This window comes from Arachis ipaensis, chromosome B3, assembly GCF_059453495.1.
Source record: "Arachis ipaensis isolate K30076 ecotype BB chromosome B3, ASM5945349v1, whole genome shotgun sequence".
Taxonomy (NCBI): domain Eukaryota; kingdom Viridiplantae; phylum Streptophyta; class Magnoliopsida; order Fabales; family Fabaceae; genus Arachis; species Arachis ipaensis.
Window position 1 is genome coordinate 47,288,292 of NC_142438.1, and position 23,953 is coordinate 47,312,244.

A 23,953-nucleotide genomic window follows, 5' to 3' on the forward strand; every position below is an offset into this window, starting at 1 on the left:
AATTCAAAACCCTTATCCAAAAAGGGTACTTACTTTTTAACCTACAAAACCCTTATTAAAGAGGGTATTATAAAGTGTTTTGTTTACGACCTTAAAAGGCCAAAAAATTGTTCAAACACTACCAAAAATAAATAAAGAGTTTAAAAAAAAGAGGGGCCCACAGGCCGGGCCCCAAATAGCCAAAATCACTTTTTAAGAGGATCACCACCAGCAGAGTCAGGGGGTACGCCAGGAGCAGGAGTTGAAGAGGAAGTCGGAGGAATGGTAGAGGAACTCGGAGCGTCCTTAGAGCGAGGAGGGGACTCTATGATCCTCTGCCCCCGAGTCTTTAAATCAGACTCAGACTCCACCACGGGGACAGGAGGATCCACGATGGCCCCACCAATAACAATCTTATCAGGGTCCAAAGGAGAAAGGTCCAAGTCAGGAGCAATAACTCCGACCTGTTCCTTAAAAATCCTCCAAGCCTCGTCAGCACCATCCGCAATAGAGTCCTCCAACTCGGTATAGGCCTTCCGAGCATTCAGCAAGTCATTCTTTACAGACACAAGATTAGCAAATAAACTGTTGTAGCTGGCTTGCGCTGCTTTCCTCAAATCCATCTCCATGTTACATTGGGCTTGCAACTTCTTCCCCTTCTCCCGGAGGCTGTCTCTCTCCTCCTTCAGCTTGGTAACTTCCCCCTCCAACTCCCTCTCATGATCCTGATATATACGAAGCCTACTTTCCAGCTCCTCGACCCTCGAGGTCGTCCCTAAAGAGCTGATAGGAGTCTTCTCAAATATATCTAAGAGTTTGCCACAAACCCCCGCCGTCTTAAGACTCTCCTCAACCACAGTGGTGAGGTAGTGCCGAACAGAAACATCATCCATACTCATGCGAGCATGAGGATAAATGTTCTTCCGGACGAACGCAAGAGCGTCTGCCTCACCAGAAACGCCAGACTCTAGGATCTTGCGCTTCTTTGGCTCCGGTTCGGGAGTAGGTCGGACGGGAGGGGGTGGCAGAAAGGGAGCAGAGGAAGAAATTACAATAGGTTGAGAGGGAGTCCCAACATTCCGAGGAGGAGGAGGAGAGACAACTGCCCTAACACCACCAGATCTGGCTCGAGACTTTGCCTTGGCCTCCTGAACCCTCTGGTAAGACTCTTGAGCGTTTTTCTTTGCCATCTCTGCAAAAACAAATTGGTAGCTAAAAATCAAACAAGTCGGTAAAAGAAATCGCAAGTCGGAAATAAGCGAGAAACGCAAAAAGCTACCTAATTGTGACTGGATAAAGGTCGGCGACCCCTGGAGAAATTTTTTAGTATCCAAGTATGGGGCCCTCCCCCACACTTCTCGAAGGAACCCCACAATGGCTGCTTCTACCTCATTTAAGTCATCCAGACCATATTTCTCGCAAGGGGAGGCCTCCAGCCAATATAAAGGAAATCGAGGAGAAGAATGATCATCCAGGAAAAAGGGGTGGTGACCCTCTACAGCTTGCACTTTGAAAAAGTAGTTCTTGAAGTCGTGAAAGGACTCGTCAAAAACGGTAAAAAGTCTCCGACCTTGTATGGCTCGGAAGGACACCCACTGTTGCTTATTATTTAGCCCACTAAAGGGCTTGGTCATATGGAAGAGGTAAAAGAAAATCCTCAGAGAAGTCGGAAACTCTAAGGCCTGGCTGATGAATTGGTAAATTTTCAAAAAACCCCAAGAGTTGGGGTGAAGCTGGGTGGGGGCAACCCGGCAATGACGCAACACAGACATTTCAAACTCTGAAAAAGGGAGAAAAACGCCCAAACGAGTGACCATACTCTCATACATAAAAAAGAAATGAGGGGCCGTCTTGTCGGCCCTCCCGAAGCAAACCCGGTCTTCTGGACCCGGGACTACCAACTCGTACTTCGGCTCATCTTCTTCAGAAGTGCAAATTCTATAGTGAGTACGAAGGTGGGTAATAAATTCAGTATCAACCGAGGGCTCCTCCCCTAGGACCGTAACATCAACCCACTGGGAAAGAGCATCTACGGAAGCCATTTTCTTTTTCTTAAAAAGGGTGACAAGAAACCTACAAAAGAAAAGGAAAATCAACACACGGTCTCTAAGGGAAGGGGTACGGAACTAAAGCCTACAAACCAACCTACCTACAAAATAAAGGCACGCAAATAGAAAGCATGTCACAGAAAGGAAAAAAAAAAAGCTAACCTTTAAGTCTGAAACCAAGACTGGAGGAAGTAAAAGCCTTCGAAACGCAAGAAAGCAGCACGAACGAATGCAAGGGAAATTTGAAAGATCGCAGAAACGAAACAACGAAAGAGAGGGAAAGTATTTATAAGAACGTTAGGGGCATAATGGTAAAATGGGGGCAGTCATTAATGAAGATGCACCGTTACCAAGGCCATTAAATCTCTACGCACACCCCTAACGGACACGACGCTTGATTAGATGTAACTGTCAGAACCGAAAGGTCAAGAAAGATCACGTCGGTTCCTAAACCATCACGTCGGTCCTCCTGCAAATCGGCCAAAACCCCGAGTTGAATACTCGAACCCAACTCTTAAAAAGAAATTGGGCTCGACTTGGGGCACTGTTCATACCCTGGCCCAATAAATAGGGCCCAAGATCTAAGCAAAGAAGCCCAACCCAAAGGGTTGGCCCTTCTCCAGTACCAGCCTTCGTCCCAGAAGTCGGTACTAAACACGACCTGCTCCAAAGAAGTCGGATACGAGGGTTAGCTGGCAGATAACACTCATTCGAATGAGTAACTGCCCCTAGAAACTCTCTAACCACTTCATAGAGCCATATCTTAACCTCCCTAAGATATGGGAACGGTTATCCGCCTAAAAAGGTGGCACTACTTCAGCGGTGGTTATTGGTTCACCACTATAAATACCCTGACTTCCCTCAGGTATCACTAAGTTCCAATACATTCTCAACTTGCTCAAAATTGAAAGGTATGTATTTGTTAACCTAAACAAAGTTATATGCTCAAAATCAAAATTTATGTATGTTACTAAATGAAAATAATACCGTAATGAAAAAAAAAAGTATAAATTTTTATTAACTTTGTTTAGACTAACATACATAAATTTTGATTTTAAGCATATAACTTTGTTTAGATTAAGAGATACATACATTTTAATTTTGAGTATATATATATTCCAGCAAAATGTAATAATGTAAGAAAAAAGTTTTAAAATATAAAAGAATAAGAGAAATTTTGACAAGAATTAAAGGAGAGAGATATTAGTAATATTATTAAAAATGTATTATTAGTTTTTTTCAAAATAATATTTTTTTTTTTTGATTTATCAAAGAATATGGCAATAAAAAAAATATACATAACTGAGTCTAGTAAATAAATACTATATTCATTTATTTCTGTATTACATGTAAAATGAAAAAAAAAAAAAACAAAGATATTTAAAGACATTACATCAGTGATAACAGACTAATGGAGGAGTTTTATTAAATTCTCTTGAGTACTTTTTGGTGTAAATGTAGTTCATGGAATTAGTTTTTTTGTTTATGTCAATTTGTTTGTTTAGTTCATAATAAAAAAAAATATAATAACAATAATAACTAAATTTAATTTACTTAATAACTTTTGATAGTAAATTAATTTTTAAAGAGGGTTACACTCTTTATTTTATTTGTAATACACTAACTTTCACCAAAAATACATTAATAAAATTCTTATAAAATAATATTTTATACTTAATGATAAAATATAATTATTAATAAATAAAAATATTACTACACTTATTTTTCATAATGTCACTTTATACATAATTTATTGATATGATATATTAGTATAAATTTATAAAAATAAATGATATTATTAAAATATGAGTGATAATATATATTTCTATATATAAAATGTTATTATTAAGTTGATGAAATTTTTATTAAAATGATCAGTTTTCCGTTATTGAAATTATAATATCAAATAATAATGGTTTATTTAGTTTGTATTTTTATTTTTAATATTTTTTATTTTTAAAATTTTATAAAAAAATAAAAATAAAAGATGAAAATAAAAAATACAAGTAAACCTTGGATTATTCTGTTTCGAGGTGGGCGTTTAACCCATTACTACTGCAACGACTCGATTCTGATAAGGGTAGCTTTTGTTCGAAACTTTCAGCCAATCACATGACACCACGTGTCAGTTTTGGATGACTGTTATACTAGTCAGCAATATCCTTTCTTTCTCTCCTTCCCTCCCTCCCCGCGGATCCTCCTATCACCTGAAACAGGAAACCGCTCACACTCACAGAGAGACCACTTATTGTCCTAAACACATCGTCGTTTTTAAGTCTCACCATGGTCTGAGTTTCACCGAGTAACTTGCAGAACCCTGTCGTAAACCTCCTAAACGACAAAGAAAACGAAAAAGCAAAAAAAAAAAAAAAGGAAGAAAGAGAATCACAACGATGGAGTGCCTTGGAGCGAGAAACTTCGCGGCAATGTCGGTTTGTTTAAGCTCTTCTTCGAGGTCGCGTTTGAGGAGGAAGAAGCTAGCCAGAATCCGAACCTCAATCTGCATTCGTGGAATTAGTTTGCACCGTCATCACCACCATGATGATGATCATTATCGTGAAGCTTCACGCTCGCAATGTCTCAGCGTGGAGGCCAAAGCTGGTGCCGGAAGCGAGAGCTGCGTGGCGACGAAGGAGGACTTCGCCGACGAAGAAGATTATATCAAGGCCGGTGGATCGGAACTCGTGTTCGTCCAAATGCAGCAGAACAAGTCCATGGAAATGCAATCCAAGCTTGCTGATAAGGTTTTAATGATTTGCAGATTTAGCCTCAGTTTCCATGGAATTCGGTTGTTGTTGTGTTCTATCTTGAATTTAGCTATGGTTAGGCGTGAAAGTTTGAGCTCTGTTTTCTGCCTTAAAAATTCAAAGGATAAGGCTTTAGCCTTTAAGCTTTATTTACCATTTTTACCCTTTTCCTTTTTTCTGGTTAATATACTAGCTCTATGTCGTTTGAATTGTTGTCATCTTGAGAAGATGCTGATGGGAAAAGTCTAAGAATTTCTCAAGATGAATTTGCCATGAACTGCACTGTGCTGTTTACATCTCTTTCGATATTTCAGTGGGATTGAGTGTTTTTTGGGTTAAATGGATGGAGTTAAGGTCCTTTCTTTGTATAAAAACGATGATGTTAAGTGAGGTTTGTTGTGTTCTCTTATTCTCTATTGTGTTTTCTGTAAAAATGCAGTTCTAGAAGCATTTTCAACTTTCAAGTGCTAGTTTTGAAGGTTCGGTTGACTTTGGAAAAGTGAATTGATGAAATGACAAATGTGTTACCTTAGCTGCTGACTTGTTTATATTTTATATACGAATAGATTAGTGGCGATCTGGGATGACTTAACGAGCTTTGCCTAACAAACTTATTTGGCCACAATTGAAATGACTTTCATGATTCTATCAAATGCTTAATAGGAGATACTTCAACAAAATTGATCATTCAGAATTGCTGTTTTCTTTCTGATAGTTGTGCTTCACTCTTGCAGTTGCCACCCATATCTGTAGGAGATGTATTGGATCTAGTGGTGATTGGTTGTGGTCCGGCTGGTCTTGCTCTTGCTGCAGAATCTGCCAAGTTAGGATTGAAAGTGGGGCTCATTGGTCCGGATCTTCCTTTTACAAATAATTATGGTGTGTGGGAAGATGAATTTAAAGGTTAGAGTCTTTTCTGTATTGTTATCAATATCTTTATATAGTTGCTATTAGTCACCAAAAAAATATAGTTGCTATTAGGTTAGTACTTTAGACCTTAGGAGTTTTCGATTAAAGAATTATAGAATCAACTCAGACAATTCTGCCAATGATCACTTGTTTTTGTATTCTTTTTTATCCTGGTGGCCTTACCAGTAAATCAACTTTTGTGTTTTGGCATATTGATGGCCCTACTTCATTATTATTTCAGATCTTGGACTTGGAGGTTGTATTGAGCATGTTTGGAAGGATACCATTGTATATCTTGATAATAAGGATCCCATTTTTATTGGACGTTCTTATGGACGTGTCAGTCGACATTTGCTTCATGAGGAATTGTTAAGAAGGTAAAACCATTTATGATAATTGTAGTACCGTTATCATTTCTATTGATTATAATTTATATTGTCTTAGTTGTTCATATACTTTTGTAGATTTAAAATTCATATTAATTTTCCCTAGGTGTGTCGAGTCAGGTGTATCATATCTTAGCTCAAGAGTTGAAAGGATTGTTGAGGGTAGCAATGGCCACAGTAATGTCATCTGTGAATATGATATTGTGGTGCGCTGCAGGTGCTGTATCTCTTGCTTTTGACATTTTAACCAGCATTTTATTATATTGAAATTTCTGACATATTATTATAGGCTTGCTACTGTTGCATCAGGAGCAGCTTCAGGGAAACTATTGCAGTATGAAGTTGGGGGTCCAAAGGTGTCTGTCCAGACAGCTTATGGTGTGGAAGTTGAGGTAGGAGGCTGGCTATACAGTTTTCTCGTTTTCTCGTTTTCTGTTGTATATTGTTGTGCCCCTGCCCGCTAGTATCCTTAAATGTTACTTCACTAAAGCTCGATGTTTCCCATCTTGCATCTTTTAAAATGAGCGGCTTCCCTTGTCCAGTGTGGTAAATATGGTTGATTTTTTTTTCTATAATTTTTAATAGAAATCCAGGAATAGTAGTTGACAGGTTAATGTTATCATCATCTTTGATTATTGTCGTTTATACATCTAAAAGAAAATAATAATAGTAATAATAATACCAACATTGGCTCTACTTTCTGTCTTAACATTTTTTTAACAACCACCCAGTTTGTTGTATATGTATACGTATATATGTCTATTCAAACTTTAAAGCAAATCAATCATCAGTCCTTATCTGAAGTGGTAATATCCAAAGTAACACGACATCGTATCTCAACAAGTCTGATATGTGTTCCTTGTTCATGTATTGTAACTATTTGTATGTTTTCCAGCTTTTCTTTAACTATATAATATTTTTATTTTCTCAATAAAAAATTTTATATAAAATGAGAAAGCCAGTGATGATACCATTTTTTGTTACCATGTTAGGTGGAAAACAGTCCTTATGATCCCAACCTGATGGTTTTCATGGATTACAGAGACTACATGAAGCAAAATGTTCAAACTCTAGAAGCAAATTACCCAACATTTCTTTATGCAATGCCCATGTCTGGCACAAGAGTGTTCTTTGAGGTTCACTCAACGTTTTCGAGCATAATGTCTTACATAGTTTGTTATACTTTTACTTGGATTCATGTAAAAGTGTCAATTGCAGGAAACCTGTTTGGCGTCGAAAGATGCCATGCCTTTTGAGTTATTAAAGAAAAAGCTTTTTTCGAGATTAAATACAATGGGGATCCGAATTACAAAGACTTATGAAGAGGTGAGGCATTGAAAATGGCATCTAGGCTTGTGTATATTAGTGGATCTAGGTTTATCTTGATTTAAATCTGCATTTGAGCACCCAAAAAAAAAAAATCGTTTCATTTATTAATTTCTCTGTAGGAATGGTCTTATATCCCCGTTGGTGGGTCCCTACCCAACACAGAGCAGAAGAACCTTGCATTTGGTGCAGCTGCTAGTATGGTGCATCCAGCTACAGGCATGGTCAAATCTTCATTTTTCTGGATATGTTAAATTTATTACCCTTACAATATATTTCTTTTTTATTCAATAGGCTACTCAGTTGTGAGATCTTTGTCGGAAGCTCCAAAATATGCTTCAGTAATTGCCTCTATTTTGAAAGAGGGTCATACAAGTAGCATTATTACTCATGAACGAAGTAAAGAGAATCTATCTATGCAAGGTAATCGAGTCTACCTGTTAGCTTAGAGTTTGGACATAAAAGATACTCTGTTCCTTTAAAGCTGTTCTTAACAGTTCTACTATCTGGCAAGACTATAGTTTTGATATACAGTTTGTGTATATTACAAAATTTTTGAGATAAGCTTTTTGAACAGATTTAATGTGAATGCGAGGGTTTTGACTTGTATAGTTGTACATGCACCTAATTTTTTATTTTTATTTTTTTCCAGCTTGGAATACCCTTTGGCCACAAGAAAGGAAACGACAGAGAGCATTCTTTCTTTTTGGATTAGCATTAATTCTGCAGCTTGACATTGAGGGCATCAGAACCTTCTTTCATACTTTCTTTCGCTTACCTAATTGGTATGATGTCTCTTTTAAATCATAATTTGCGGTAGAAAGTTAGCCATTAGTTATACAAAAATACCGTGTTAGCTTGAGTGGCCGAAAGCCAAAGAAATATCTTACTAGAATACCATAGAGGCTCCTGCTTTCTTGGCAAATTAAACTCGTGGCAGTATCCTATCTGTTGATAAATCTTGTCTAAACTTCAGATGGATGCGGAAATGAATTTTGACATAACTGAAAGAGTGCTCGTTATCAAAACGTTCAATTGCTGTAGCTCAATTTTGTAATTTAGTTATCATAGGAAAACATGAACCCATGACCCTGCTATCGGAGGATGCATAATTGCATAGTGGCATAGCCTTATGACGTAAATGAAAGAATGTTCCTCATCAAAACCTTCAATGTTCCTCATCCTTTTGATAATCTAGCTACTGTTAGATGCTGAGGATCAATTCCTTTCAGGCTAATCATGTTTTACGAACCAAATAAAAATCTCTAACTTATGGATTAGTGCAACATACCACCTCACACTATCATGCAGTGCCCTTGCTGGAGTTAAGATTTCATTTCCATAGCCAGATTTTATTGCTAGGATTATGGTTCATTTGTTACAGAACTTTAGCTACAAAATGAAATCATAATTTTTCCTTGAGAGCAATACGTTACTGGTGAGTATATCCATTGTCCATCAATCGACAATAGAAAGAAAGCCACATCATTGGTTCATTTAGTTAATAGTGATAGGATTAACTAGGGTGACATCTTGTGATAATAAGATGGATTATCCTATTTCTACTCCTAGGAAATAGCATGTATTAAACTGCTGTACTAAAAGCTTCAATAGACAAATAAGTATGGAATTTTTTGATACTTTAATTGCCACGATTGCCTTATCTGAAAATATATGTGAATGTTAACCATTGTCAATGAACTGATACTAGAAAGGACATCATGATGTTTAGTTAAACCTTAATACGATTAACTTTTCTAACTTCTATTCATAAGATGGATTATCCCATTAGTTATATAAGTGTCTTACAGCTTATATTCATAAGATGGATTATCCCATTGCTCTCTTAGTTTGAATACCAAATGTGCCTGAAACATATGCTAAGATGCCTGTTTCTTAAAATATAAATATTATTCATAGTTCTCTTCCTAGTTTGCATACCAAACCGTGATTCCCTTTTCTCAATATATGAATAGCATTCCCATGAATAGTATCCATAAGAATGAAATAGCAAACCATGTATTACATGCCCTTCGATAGTGAATTTAAATCTGGATTTTTTTTTTACCCTTTGATTAAACTAGTTTGCTATTTTAATTTCTGATCAAACTCCTCTAAATTGAGGAGATTGGTAAAATGGTTAAGTGAGGAATTAATTACTCTTAAATTAAGATAGTAGAGTTCACATGATGAAAATTACAAATTCAATAGTGATTAGTTCCTCACTTCATCACTTTACCAATCTCCTGACTTCAGAGGAGTTTTTTCCCTTTAATATCATATGGACCTGACCCCTCCCCCCTCTTTTTTTTATTCTGAATTATGAAATGATGGTTTAGTGTTTATTTTCTCTTCATCATAGGATGTGGCAAGGATTTCTTGGCTCCTCTCTCTCCTCTACAGACCTAGTACTATTTGCATTCTACATGTTCATAGTAGCACCAAATAACTTGAGAATGTGCCTAGTCAGACATCTGCTTTCGGATCCTACAGGGACAACAATGGTAAGGACCTACTTAACGATATAGTTAATTTCATCACTTTGTTAGGATCATTATATATGGAGGAAGCTTTAGATTACATTAGTTACTGTAATAGAAGTTAGAATGTTCTTGTATGTACATATATAACAAAACAAAAGATATGTTCTTACTACATTTATGTGTATCCCTTCTGCTACAACTTTTGCCTTGTTAACACCTTGTTCATGGCTATTTTCATGGAAAAAACTAGTGCCCGCATTTAGAGGGGTTAACTAGTGCTGAATAATTACTTGTTTCCGTTTTATCCATATTAAATAGCTATCATTGACCTTGTAAGAGCACTTTCATTACTAAGGATTTGCTTTCACCAGAACATGTTAATTATCTCATCCATCTGAGGATTTATTACCAAGTCTGTCCTAATTTTCATCTAAGTTCGAGCAGTCAACGCAAGGAACAAGGTTGATGATAATTAAGCAATGGCCCATGAGCATTTGTTAGCAAAAACCTTTTTTTTTTTTTCTAATTTTGTACTTATATTATTACAATTAAGGAGTTATTTGAGTGAGTTTTTATAAAAAAAATATTTTTTAAGTTATTTTTTTTTTAAAAATAAAAGTAGTTTTATATTTAAAAATCTCATATAAAAATATCTTTTTATATAACGATTATAATTGGATATAACAACATAAAAAAATTTTTATTTATTTATTATGCTAAAAATATCACTTTTTAAGTTAAAAAGGTTTTTTAAAAAAAATATAAATTATAACTTTAAAAAAAATATTTTTTATTTTTTTAATATTTTTACTTTTATTACTAAAATTTTGTCAAATACACTAAATAAAAAAATTAATAATTTAACGCAACTAAACAAACACTTAAGAGTAAGTAATTATAATTATTCTAAAGCACATATTAAACTTTTTGTAAAGTTGAATTCCAACTTAGGTTGAGTACAAACATGATTATAAGTTCCAAATATATATTATCCTGAATAATCTTATCAACAACAAAGTCTTGACCTCACATTTGATTTCAGCTTTAAAAGACTTATCCATGTTTCATGAACAATCATAATCACTGATTTTTAACTCTTAAACTTTTAATCACTTTTAACTATTATAAATAAAATTTAATATGTAGATTATTCATGTAACAGTATAATACACATTAAATATGCTCCATAAACATGTAATAATTTTTCACTTTACAAATAGAGTAAATAATAAAAAAATGGTCCATCAAATTTCACTTGTAGCCAAATGAGTCATCTAATTGTCGCTCAATCAAATTAGTGGCACAAAATTTTCAATGTGAAATATGTGTGCCCCCACTTTTCTGGGTCATAACAATTTAAAATTTCTAATACACATTTTTTACTAAATTTCTGTTTTGGTCACCCGATTATCTATTTTGGTTTTCGAAATTTAAAATTATTTATACTCGTCTTCTATACTGGTCCTTTGACTTTTTCCAGCAATGACTAGGCAAACGGAATGCCGAGTTTGTTACGTTGGATGATGAGTAAACGACGTTGTTTACCCTTGGCGCTAAAATAAGTCAGAAATAAAGAATAGTGGAGGTAGAGAAGAATAATAATACTTTATTTTGAATTTTCATCGTTTCTTCTCCCTTCATATACAAAACGACGACATTTCTGACTTGTTTGGATGCCAAGAGTAAACGACGTCGTTTACTCATCATCCAGTGTAGCAGGGAGGTGCCATCTCAGCACTCCATTTGCCTAATCATCGCCGGAAAGAGTGGAGGGACCACCTTTGTGCCCCGGACTTGAATCTGAAGGATCAGTATAGGTAATTTTGAGTTTTGAAGACCAAAATAGGTAATCGTATAAATCTCAAAGACCAAAATAAAAATTTAGTCAATTCTTTTTTACTCATAAACATTTAAAAAATTGTTATAAAAATTTTTTGTTAAAAAAAAATATAATATAACCCTCCAAGTTAGTTTCTGTGCCAGAGCATAATTATATTTTATATTAATTTTTTCTTTAATATCACCAGTGCTGATAATAATTTTTTAGATACTAATAAATCAAAAAAAAATTTTAATGAATTTTAAAAAATTATTAATTGTTCTATTTTAAAGTTATAAATTTGTAAAAACATATTTTTCATAATTTAAAGTAAAACATAAAATTTAAATTTTTATTCTTATTAATTTTGATTATTTTTATATTTTATTTAAATAAAAATATTTTTTATTCACATTAAACGTGAATGAGCTGATTTGTTTATTGCTGTCATTATTTTACTGGCAGTGGCAACTAAATTGCAATAATTTTTTTTCTCTCAATTTCGCTGGCAATGACTGTAGAATTAGAAAATAATAGACTAGTTGTGAAAAAATAGATAAAAGGTAAAATGATAAATATAATTGTGTTTATTTATAGGTACATGACATTAAAATAGAAAAACAGAAATAAAAAATTATATTTGACAGATAAAATATGGATAGGGATAATGTGTTCAACGACGTTGAAATAATGTATTTTATATTCTTTTTGATAAGAAGGATACAGAGACACTAATAAAGAATATAATTTATTTTTTTATTATTTTTATAATTATATTTTTTCTTCTTAAATTTTTTGTATGAAAAAAAATTTTGTATTTTCATAATTTATTTTAATTTATCACCAAACAAAATACAAAAATACTAAATTTTATGTTGGTATTTTTTGTGTCTTATTCTCAATGTCTTATTTTATCTTTTTTTTAGAATCAAACGCAGTTTATATGATTTTTTATTTTTAAAAAAGCCAAAAGTCTAAAAGTAAAGACAATCTTAGTATAATATTCTGTTCGATTGCTCTTGGACCAAACGGGACGGGTGCGGAGTTCACCGGAGTAAAGAGGTTGCGTGGGAGTGGTCCTAGATGGATCGTCGTATGGAGACTCCTCTAGGTCGCCGTTTTGAGGAAGTGGGGAGGGGGGCACTTGCAAGGACTCTAACGCTCAAGTCAGTGTCCGTACGAAGGTGGCTATTAGGGTTAGAGTAGGTGACGTACCTCTGGGGAGGGGTAGGGCCCTCCCCTTATATACTCTGTACCCGAGTGGGCTCCGCAAGGGCAGGCCCCTTTTCTGGAAGCTTCCTTCCAGCTGTGTAGACGTCTTGGCGAAGGAAGAGGGAAAAGGAAACTCGCTGGTCGAAGGACCCACCGGATCGGTGCCTTGGTACCCGGACCCACCTTGCTAGTAGGCTGGGCTGAAACAGTGCCCCCAACGTGCTAATTACGAAGCTAGACGGTGATTGGCGCATTCGTGCTACTCGCCTTTTCCTTGGTCGACCTCTCCTCGGGTCGAGAATCCGTCGATGGAAGCCGTGACCCCGTGCGCGTGCATTGCCCCCATTCGTAGCTTGGTGCGTCGCTTTGAACTTTGCGCTGAGCATTTAATGCTCAATATGATTGATTTGAAAACTTCAAGGGAAAGGACCATTATGTCCCTATCCTTTCGTGCTCCCTCTTTGGCAGTTACCATTCTGCTTCTCTCCAAAACCTCCTTTACTACCTATTTCCCATTCCTTGCCTCACCACATTTGCCTCTGTTGTTGCCTTTTCTCTGAAGAACTCTTTGTGGGATTTTACGCGTTCTTCTTCATTTGCTTCTTTTCTGCTTCTTGCATACTTTTCTGGTAAGTGCTTCATTCTCCCTTTACTACTTCACTGTTCTGTGATTGTTGCTTTCGCTATTTTTGTCGATCAACGCATGCCATTCTTTCACTTTGGTTCATGTTTGCTTGAATCGACGTAGTCCACGTTAGATAGTTGCTAGGGGGTACCATTTAGGTGTCTATTTCTTGAATCTAAGCTTTAGATTAGTGTAAGTATCATGGACTAGCAGTGTAGTTAGTTGTAGTTCCATTTTTGTTTATCCTCCAAGTTTATGATCTCCCGGGTTGACTTGAGTGGTGCCCCCACTGTAGGTATGGCTCCACCACCGGCGCTGAACGTCATTGATTTTTATGCTTAGGTTACCTCGAATGTGAAGGATACACCGTCTAGGATAACCAAAGAGGAGCTCCAAACACTTCGGGATTTTGGTTCCTTATGTGGGGGAGGTTTGGAGGATGCGAACTACCAGGCCTACATCCCTAGCGATCGGGAGCGTATTTGTCATAAGAACATGGCAACCCCCCGGGTAGTTGATTGGTTGTGGGTCTATAAACCAATGTTTACTACCCTGTGCATCCGACTTCCCTTTTCTCCCTTTGTGATGTCTTTGTTGAATTGCTGCGATGTTGCTCTTTCGCAACTCCACCCTAACAGCTGGGCCGCAATCCGCTGCTTTGAGCTTGTGCAAATATCTGGAGCTCCTAGTTTCTATCAACGTTTTTCTCTACCTCTTCTTATTAACAAACCCTTCCCGGGAGGGTAGAACGAAGAAAGCGTCTATGTCCTTCCGAGCCGTGCAAGGCCAAAGGATCTTTGGACTTTTCGAGGACTCCTTCCACGGCTTAAAAAACACCTTCTTTAAGGTTAGGCCGGTTCAAGGTTACCATCCGTTCTGGCTGACCCTGGAAGGAGAGAGGCGGATCCCGACCTATTGGAGCTTTGGAGTTGGCTCTGACTACTTAATAAAGGTGACTTATGATGGATTACATGAGGAGGACCGCCGGATAGCCGACATCTTGTTGGCAATCTTTGGTCCTCGAAACCTTAATGCTCATTTGTTACTGGGTGATCGGGAAATCGGCCGGGCCCACATTGGTAGGTTATTCCCCCTTCTTTCGATTAATCTTTCCTTTTCGTTTCCTTTGGAGCTTCTCATTGATAACTTGGTTCCTGGTTTCTTTACTTCCGTTTTCCTTGTAGTTTCTATGGCTGACGAGAAGAATACCATGGTGGAGCTGATGGCCCACTTCCTTAGTGCAAGCGACGACGACGACTCTTCGGCGACTCATTCAGATATCCCGGGTCTCGACGTCGTCGGTGAAGGGAGTGGTCGGGCTGTTGCAGAGGATCAAGGTGATTCCTAGCCTTTTGGTAACACCCAAGACGAGCACCCTCCGGAGCATGTGGCCGTGGAGGAGCCGATTCAAGAGCAGGAGATTGGTCCTGAGGCTGACCCCGACCTGATCATTGTGCCTAACCCCAAGAAACGAAAGGGTCCTGCTGGGAAGACTTTGACAGTGATGGAGAAGAACTTTGATGTTGGTCATTTTATTGATTCTCAGCTTCTCCTGGGGACTGAGGGATTCTTTCAAGAGGAGGACCTTGCCGTTCAGGCGAGGTGGACTTATCGTAGTCTCCTCCGAGCCGCAGCTATTGCTCGGAAGGTGGAGCCCGTTCTGCCTCAGTGTCAGGCTCTGGAGGGAAAACTTTGTACCTCTCAGAAAGACATCGCTGAGTTGAAAACCCGGGAGGAGTCCCGTAAGACCCAGCTTAACGAGAGAGAGAAGAAAGCGGAGGAGAATGCCTCCGAGATCAATAGGTTGGTGGAGTGTGACCTTTTTCTCTCTAAGGAACTGAACACTGCCCAGGATCGGGCCATTTAGCAATTACAATTACAAATTATAAATTACCAATTATCAACCAAACTAAGAACACAACAACAATTAGAACAGGAAAAAATAAAAAATATAGAGATTCATTACTTCATTTTTGTTGGAAGAAAGTGAATATAGAGTAAAATGCTAGTGGTTCGTGGATGCTTACCTGATGAAAGATGCGGCAACGGCTATAGAAGAGAACCACGCTGTGGAGGGCAGAGTGCCAGTGGTGACGAGATTTACACCGTGATTATACCTCCTTCAATAGAGGACCATAAGAAATTTAGTGGTAGAAGGGACATAAATTAGTGAAATATTGGGCTCATTCAAAATCATCACTGAACTTACCTCTTACTGCAGAAACACGACTTCCATTATTTCTTTCGAAAAATCATTACAAGAAATTCCAACAAAATTTTTATCCTGTCCTTCTGAAATTCTTAACCCTTGATAGCTCAAAGAAGGGAGTGAGGGAGGGTGGGATTGAGGATTTTGAAACTTGATGACTCAAAAGAAGGAGAACGGGATTAAGGGGTTTGGAAATGGCTCGATCAGAGAGAAGGCGGCAATGAGATATATCAGCTCATAATTAATAAAAATAATTAAAATTAAATTTAATTGTTGTCATAAACGGACTTATTTTTATATCGGTTCAACCTGATTCATTTAACTATCAAATCAAAATAGAAAAATTATGATGCACCAACTTTAATTTCTAGTCCACCAAAAAAGACACATATCCATAAAATCTTAAATTCCAAAACATTATCCAGTAGTCCAGTTTCAAATTCAGCAGAAATTATTTTTGATGACTTCATTAGAGTAGTCGCCATATTTTTAAACTAACATAATCTTTTATTTTATACACTCATCACATTTATTTGTAAGTTTTTTCATTTTCTTAATATACACTCTTTTTATAGTTAATTTTATATTTTTTTATTTCTACCAACACAAAATATTATTACCGTTTTCACAAAACGTCATTAATTTTTTCAATTTTTTTACAATACCTCAATGGTATTTCGATAATTATATTTTAAAAATATGTCGAGTGCTAAAACGTCATCGACATTTCAGATTTTTTAAATTAAAAAAATTAACATATCAGAATAGCTGTGCCATTATATGCATGAAAATTTTTAAACAAAAAATTTTAATCAAGAGGTGGGTACCGTTTTGCATTTAAGGAATTAAAAAAATATTGGTCACACATAAAATGTAAGTGTTGGGCCTTCCAAAAAGTAAATTTTAATAAAGACACTTAAAATATTTTTTTTTAACATTTACATATCATCTAATTATTAGACGTATTATTGAAATAGTTATTTTTTAATTTTTTAATAAATTAAAATAAAATCGATTTTTTTATACCAATAATAAATTCAATAACTCCGGTCGACTCAGTCAATTTATATGACTCGGACCGGGTCATTTTTTTTTTGTCAATTTAAAAAATCCACGTCGTTTGCAACCCCTAAACTCTCACCTCCCTCCGTCAACGTCATTAGACTGAAGCTCGAGCTCTCTCATCTTTGTCATTGTTGCTCAATGCTCACTGCTGTCGCACCGAAGCTCCCTCCCTCTCTCGGCTCCGGTCTCTTGCTGTCTCCGATGTTGCACTCAAGCTCGTCGTCGTTCTCTCGGATCGGGTCTTTCCCACGGTCTCCGGTCTCGCACTCAGTCGCGCTCGCTCTCCTGTCCTGCCCTTGTTGTCGCCGGTGGCAGAAGCATCATGGAGGTCCTGGGGTTCCTCCTCGCCGTCAGTAACTCTGGCCGTCAGCTTCCTCCCCGCCGTCAGCTTCCTTCGCGCAACCAGAAGCTGGTCCCGATTTGGTGAGTTCCAACAAATTCCGCTTTTCTTCCCTTTTTCTATTTTGGTGCTGTCTTTGACTTTATTGCTGAAAATATCAATGAATTAGTCTCCTTGTTTCTGAAAATAATCACCGACATGAATTTGTTACTGATTATCACTGAACCTTGAATAATTTGTTGATGAAAATTCACTGAGCTAGTTTTTTATGTTGCTGAAAATCATAATTGAGATGAATTTGTTACTGATTATCAATACTGAATTTTGAATTTGTTGCTGTTCTTTTCAAATAATTACTTAGCTAAATCTTTTTATTGCTAAATATCATCAGTGAGTTGAATTTGTTACTTCGATGCCCCCTTAGGCTACAATTCCTCTTGGTATGTTGCATTTTCTCTCCATAACTTTGGTTTTAATTTATCAATTTCTGCTTTAAGGTTTGAGTTGCAATACAGAGCTCTCGTTAACTTCCATTTTAGTCTATTCTTTAGTTTAGGTTAAGATGTCTTATGAAGCTGTCTCCTACTTCTACCTGATCTTATTTCTGGGATAAATATAATTACAAAAAGTATCACTTCATTCACTCTAGACTCTATATGTTTTATTACTTTAGTTTTTCTGGTTCTCGTCTCATGTGACACATTTCTCCACGATGACTATGTACTTTCAGGAAAGAGATATCACAACTGCAGAAAAAAGAAATTGAAATGAAGAAGGCAGAAGCTAGAGGTAGCAAGGCTGAACAGAAAGCTAAGAAGAAGCAACTGGAGGACGAGGTTACTCGACTTTCTGCTAATCTTAAAGAGGAACATGCAAAAGCACTGGCTGATGGGAGCAGAGAATCCAAGCAGAGCCGAGTGACACTACAAGTTGATGCCTCTCGGTTTAACTGTTTGTGAAATAAAGCCTGATGGGCACTGCCTCTATAGAGCCGTTGAGGATCAGCTGGCCCTCCTCTCTGGTGGTGGATCACCTCATAGAAATTTGAAAACTAAAGAGGTGGAGTCCACGGCTTTATGGGGAGGACAATTAGAGGTTGGTGCCTTGACTCCCTGGTTGAAGAAGAATATTATGATATTTTCAGGCTCCTTCCCGGATGTGGAGATGGGGAAGGAGTATAAATCCGCGGATGGCACTGCCTCATCGAGTTTGAGTGTTATGCTCTCCTACCACAAGTATGCTTTTGGACTTGGTGAGCATTATAATTCTATGGTCCCAGCATGATCTGAATGTGTACATCACAAAAAGTATTTTTATGACGATGTTGCCTTATAGCATTTTTCTTTGAAACCAAACATTTGATGGAAGATCTCTTGGAACCGAAGTTGTTATAACAGTTCTTGAATGAGTGATTTGCTTTAATATAATGCACACTTCAGTTCTTGAATGTGTCATTGACATGCTCATTGAACCGTTGTGATCCACGTATCAACATAATTTCAAATTGTGAGCAACTCAAATTTTATGTTGTTGAACATTCAGCAAAGGGAATACTTTGCTTTGCATCTATAAAAGGGTTAATGTTGAAGCATACACAGCTTGGAACAAGAGAGAAATTGTGTCTAAGTTCCTTAATTTACAATCTTGTATGCTGAAAACCGTGTTCAATTTCCTTGATCATCATACCGATTCTACTTTACCATGAAGTTAATTACTTTTGCCATCTAATACTAAAAATAATTTAGCACCTCACCAATCACAATCCAAAAGAGCAGACACGAATTTCGCACAAAATGAACAATATTATCAGCATTCCTTTATTGGACAAGTTCGTCTCTTTTCATTTCAAAAATCATATATATTACAGGTTTTTTACTATAAGACTAATTTATCACCGTCATTTTCTGAATGGTAATAGAAATTGCCTTTTCAGGACCTAAGGAACTATGCTGTCTGCCAATTTTTTTTTATTATTAACAAGATTAGAGGTTTACTGAAAAACAAAAAAACACAGTAAACAAAACCCCATAAATTCTAGAGTTCCACATTGTTTACTCCCAATGGTCTTTCCTGTTTCCACCATTCCTTTCATTTCTGTCCCTGGATGAATGACACCCAAAGAAGGGGGCTGGGACAATATGTTTGAGATACAAGTTACAACTAGTGTGCTAAAACAAAATATTGAATTCAATTGTTTTTTCCATTCATTTGATCTACAATAATATTATATTAGTTGCTAAAAAAACAATTATAAATTGTACTTTGTCATATATATTGGGCTTAAAATTTCCAACAAATCATATCAAAAGAAACTTGCAGATTGCAGAAGCACGAATTGATCTCGATATGTTTGATCCATTAATTTTACTAAGAAACCAGAAGTTGAGATAAAAATTAATTCAATGCTTTTCATTTGGACCATGTCTTTATGAACTGATAGATACATCATGCGAGAAAATCAGACACACAAAATTTCTTGACTACTATAATGGTTCTGTTCTGTCCATTCCTCTAATACACCAAAAAGATCAGAAAAAATAAAACAATATTTCACAAATAAAACACATCTTGATCATACCACAAAACCTTAATACAAAAGGCCATGTCAATCATCAGCTTTAGCTTCATTCAATAACTCCGATTCGCTTTGCCGATTGAATGACTTCTCTCTGATAGTGTCCAAGATTGGTTTCCACCTACAAGGACTCCTCCCTCCATATGTCATGGCCATAGCAACTTGCTCAGCCACACCAATTCTTGCAGGGCTCCGACAAGGCGAAGACATACTCCAAACACTACTAAATTCACCAACGCCGCTCGAAAATTCACTAGTACTATTAGTAGTACTAATTTTTCCATTGAGAGTGTTATTTTTCATCTTCTTGTTCTTCTTATTATAATTCTTCTTCTCTTCACGCCTTGTTTTTGCTATTGGATTGAGCCTCTTTGCAAGAGTAGCCAAGTCAACAGGGGAAGACAATCTTACTGCAAATACAAATTCTGCATAAACGCGAGTAATTAGTCATGCAAGTAGTTAATCACACTGATAGTATAAATTCATACATCCAGAGAAGACAAATTCTGTAGTTAGAAATCCATACAACGGCAAACAAGTTCACGTAAAACTGCAACAAAAAGATAAACACCCAGAGAAGACGAGCTACCAAAGGGAACCCATGTACTAGAGGAGAAGAGAACCCATTAACAACAACACAAAAGCGAACAGAGAAGAGAATAGAAGAGAAGCTAAGAGAGGATTGAAGAGGAGACCACGAACTGAAGAACGACACGAACACAATGGCTATGAAGACGAAGGTTCGACGGCGACTGACCTTGTTCGCGGTGGGTTTGACGACAACGAGGTTGTGGTGGTCCTGGCAGCGGCGACAAGGCATGGGCTTCCGCTAGGGCTCTTCAATGGTGGCCACAAGCTGCTCCTAGGTGCATTATAATTTATCATCAGGTTCCATGTATTGAGCAAGTCGATCCATTTCAAAAGGGTAATCATTTTCTCTGCCTAATCTTCTTAGTTTTATACACTGTTGCAAGCTGATTCTCTAGTCTTCTGATTCTTTCTTCAACCTGTACCATTATGTGCAAATCAGATGAATAACCATGACCTTCACCTTCATTACCGGAATGGTTTACCTTCTCCGAAGACATCTCTTGTTCTCTGGTCCCATTTTCACCTGAGAAATCCTCCTCCATAGCCACCATTGAAGGTTCACTCTCACTGTCATCATCCACAATAATCACAACTTTCTGCTTCTGTTGCAATGGCTCTCCTGCAGCTCCATAGTCTGCAGTAGAGGCTGCAGAGCTCGACAAATTCTTACCTTCTTCGTCACTTGTTACTTTCCCCGGATGGCGAGTAGTAGCACCACAATCCTCAGAGGAATTGGCAGCATTCAGAACCTTATGTGCTGCTTCTTTTCTGTCATCTTTAGGAGCAAAACCTGGAGGAACATCAGGAATTTCAGCATCAATGGTTTTTCTTTTTGCTTTATTTAGCAGAGCCGCGATATTCGAAAATCCTGCTCGTTTTTTGTGCTGTGCATTATGAATAGCAGGATCGACATTGCACAACACTGAATTCTTCCACCACTCTGCATACCCTGAAGTAACATCTGCCTCAAACAACCGAGAAGGAAAGTACATTTTTCTTTCAGATATAGGCCTGCAATAATTTTCCCATGCCATAGCTTCACTCTCATCTAATCTTTGCACACAAGCCGGTATATCCTGATCCAATCCAAACTGCAAAGCGACGCGATTCGGGAGGTACTGCTTTACTATGCTATCAGAACCAAACCCAACTAGCTCCGAGACTCTCAAACAACTAGCATAAGATTCAAGCTCTTTAACCGAATCTGAATCTTTGCCTAATTGTATCCATTTCTCATGCTCAGGATAGAAAACTTTGTACTTACCACTAGCAAGCCTTGCATATGGCCTCCAAAGAAAATGATCCACGGATGAGTTCAATGCCGCTCTCACATTCTCCAATTTCGCAGGCTTAACCTCATGCCACCTTGTGACTATAGGTTCTCCACTTTTGATCACCTTCGATTCGGCGGCTGCAAGTTCTTGAACCTCTCCCACACCCAAACCTGAACCAAATGAAACGGTGATCGGAGGGTAACTTGTAATTTTACATCCTTCTCGACAACCTTGTTTTCTTTCACTCCAACAATTGCTTTCTTCAACAAGTCCAAGTCCCTGTAAATATTCGCCAGAACCGCCGGCGCCAACGCAATCGAAACCCCTCTAGCTAGTTGAATAGCTATAGGGTACACGCTCTTTGATATCAACTCTCCATTAGGAAAAATAAAAGTTGATAACCAAGCAACAAGAAACGCTTCATGTTCAATCTCCTTCCCACTATCCATGAAAACATCCATCCAAGCAGACATGGAAGCTTTCTTCTGTTTGCTCCTTCCAGCTTCTCTTCTTCCGGAAATCAATTTCTCTTCAAAATGCTTCATTTCCTCGTCCTTAAGAACAGTAAAAACAGGGCCACCAATAACAGGGTAACCCCCCAAAACCATGAGGTCCTCCAAGGTGATTGTAGCTTCACCCCATGGAAACACAAAAGTGTTGGTCTCAGGACACCATTTCTCAGCAACCCCAACACAAAGCTCCATTGATGAGTTTGTTTTGAGTATGTTACACTTTGTGCTCATTAGAGCATCAAGGATGCCAACTTTCTTCCACATTGAAGCATATTTTGGAGAAAGGGTATCCAACCAATGAACCCATTTTTTCGGTGGGGAACGCCACCATAGGGTTTCAATTTTCATAGGCCAGTTATTGGGTTCGAAAACTGGTGGAACAGCGGAGAAAGAAGATGAAAGAGCCTTAGAATTAGAATCCGAAACATGATGATGAGTGGATTTTGCATCCGAAGAAATGACGGGATTCAAAAAACGGGCATTTCTCAGAGTTGGTTTGCTATCTCCAGCTGGTGAAACCATGAAGGCTTCTCTTACCACCATGATCCTCTGCAATGCTGCTTCTTCATCCATCATAGATATGACTCTGACTCTGACTCAAGACTCAACTCAAATTAAGTGCTTTGTTTCATCAGGTGTGTGAAAATGTGTATAATTTTGCCACTGATCTTGTGTTTCTGAAAATGGTGCTTGTTTTAACTTCTTCAGCACGCGGTGTGTGTGTAAGCAGTGTTGCAAAGAGAGTCGCTCTAGTGAGAGGGAGAAATAACAAGAATTGAATTTACCTTTTATTTTTTTTAATTTTTTAATGAAAAATGCAGTGTCCATTGGTATTCTTCGCCTCTTCGGTCCCTTGGTATTCTTTTCTTTTCTTTTTTTTTTTTTCTGTTTTTTCTTAGTTTCTTTTTTATACTTTAATTAATTTGTTATAAAAATCCATCTCACGAAAATAAACAAAAACTCGGCGTTGGTAATGGTGGTAATTACCATTACCAGTTGGTAACCGTTCAAGAAAGATGGATTAATATCACATGGCTATGTTATTTTAAAAGATATCATTTGCTCATGAGAGCAAATTAGAGTTTAGACCTTAGTTTTATCATTGTTAAATTTAGCTGTAGATTGTAGATTTTATTTATTAGTCATGTATTTATTCTTTCTCTTCTTAATTCGATGTGTTTAAATGGATACGTATTTAAATGTACACTAGTACTAGCATTTTAGTATTCAATGAATTGAGAGGCTTCCTTCTCAAAGAAGCTTTCCTTAAAATATCTCTCAATTTTGTCTCTTTCCAAGACTTTTTCCCAATTCAAACATGCAGGAGGAAATCGGAGGTCCATTTATAATTTTTTCATTTAAAATATATTTTTTGAATTATTGCTTTTATCTTTTTTAAGAGAATATTTTTTTTGGAAGGATAATTTTGTCATTTTTTAATTTTAGTATTAAAAATTAGATAATATTTTCTACCATTATTGATAGTGTGTTATTCATAGATGTAGACGGTTGTTGATGACCACAGAAGACAAATCTAGTGCCACAAATTAGAGAATCAGTTTTTCACCAATTCAGACCCTTAGATTTGAGATTTGAGGAGACCATCAAATAACCAGCTTGAATGAAAGAAGGGAGTCATTGGATGAAAATTTAATTAAATCAGTTAAATTATCTAACGACTCTCAACTATCAACTTCACGTAAAATCAATTACATCTGAATTTCTACCTTAAAAAAGATTGAACGGTAATTAAAGTGGTGCCAAATCTGAGTTGAACCCCTTTCAATCCAACGAACAGAGATGAAGCAATGAAAATCGAACAGCGAGGGAGTAGTCCACACTCCACAGTATGC

The 23,953-nt window shown here is 37.1% G+C and overlaps 2 protein-coding genes and 1 pseudogene across 2 annotated transcripts; 2 read left to right on the forward strand and 1 right to left on the reverse strand.

Moving 5' to 3' along the window:
• Positions 1 to 4,061: 4,061 nt before the first annotated feature.
• Positions 4,062 to 10,077, forward strand: LUT2 (Lycopene beta/epsilon cyclase protein). Its single transcript, XM_016333656.3, has 11 exons — positions 4,062 to 4,771; positions 5,509 to 5,677; positions 5,925 to 6,060; positions 6,176 to 6,286; positions 6,359 to 6,461; positions 7,062 to 7,205; positions 7,288 to 7,395; positions 7,518 to 7,614; positions 7,690 to 7,818; positions 8,048 to 8,180; positions 9,758 to 10,077. The coding sequence occupies exons 1-11, from the start codon at positions 4,421 to 4,423 to the stop codon at positions 9,921 to 9,923; spliced, it is 1,647 nt and encodes a 548-aa protein (XP_016189142.1). The 5' UTR covers positions 4,062 to 4,420; the 3' UTR covers positions 9,924 to 10,077.
• Positions 10,078 to 16,926: 6,849 nt separating this feature from the next.
• On the forward strand, positions 16,927 to 18,595 carry LOC107634443 (uncharacterized). The gene is made up of 2 exons (XM_021118853.2): positions 16,927 to 17,231; positions 17,879 to 18,595. The coding sequence occupies exons 1-2, from the start codon at positions 17,131 to 17,133 to the stop codon at positions 18,105 to 18,107; spliced, it is 330 nt and encodes a 109-aa protein (XP_020974512.1). The 5' UTR covers positions 16,927 to 17,130; the 3' UTR covers positions 18,108 to 18,595.
• A 1,453-nt stretch (positions 18,596 to 20,048) lies between these two features.
• LOC107630505 (uncharacterized) lies at positions 20,049 to 22,880 on the reverse strand (annotated as a pseudogene).
• Between the last annotated feature and the right edge of the window lie 1,073 nt (positions 22,881 to 23,953).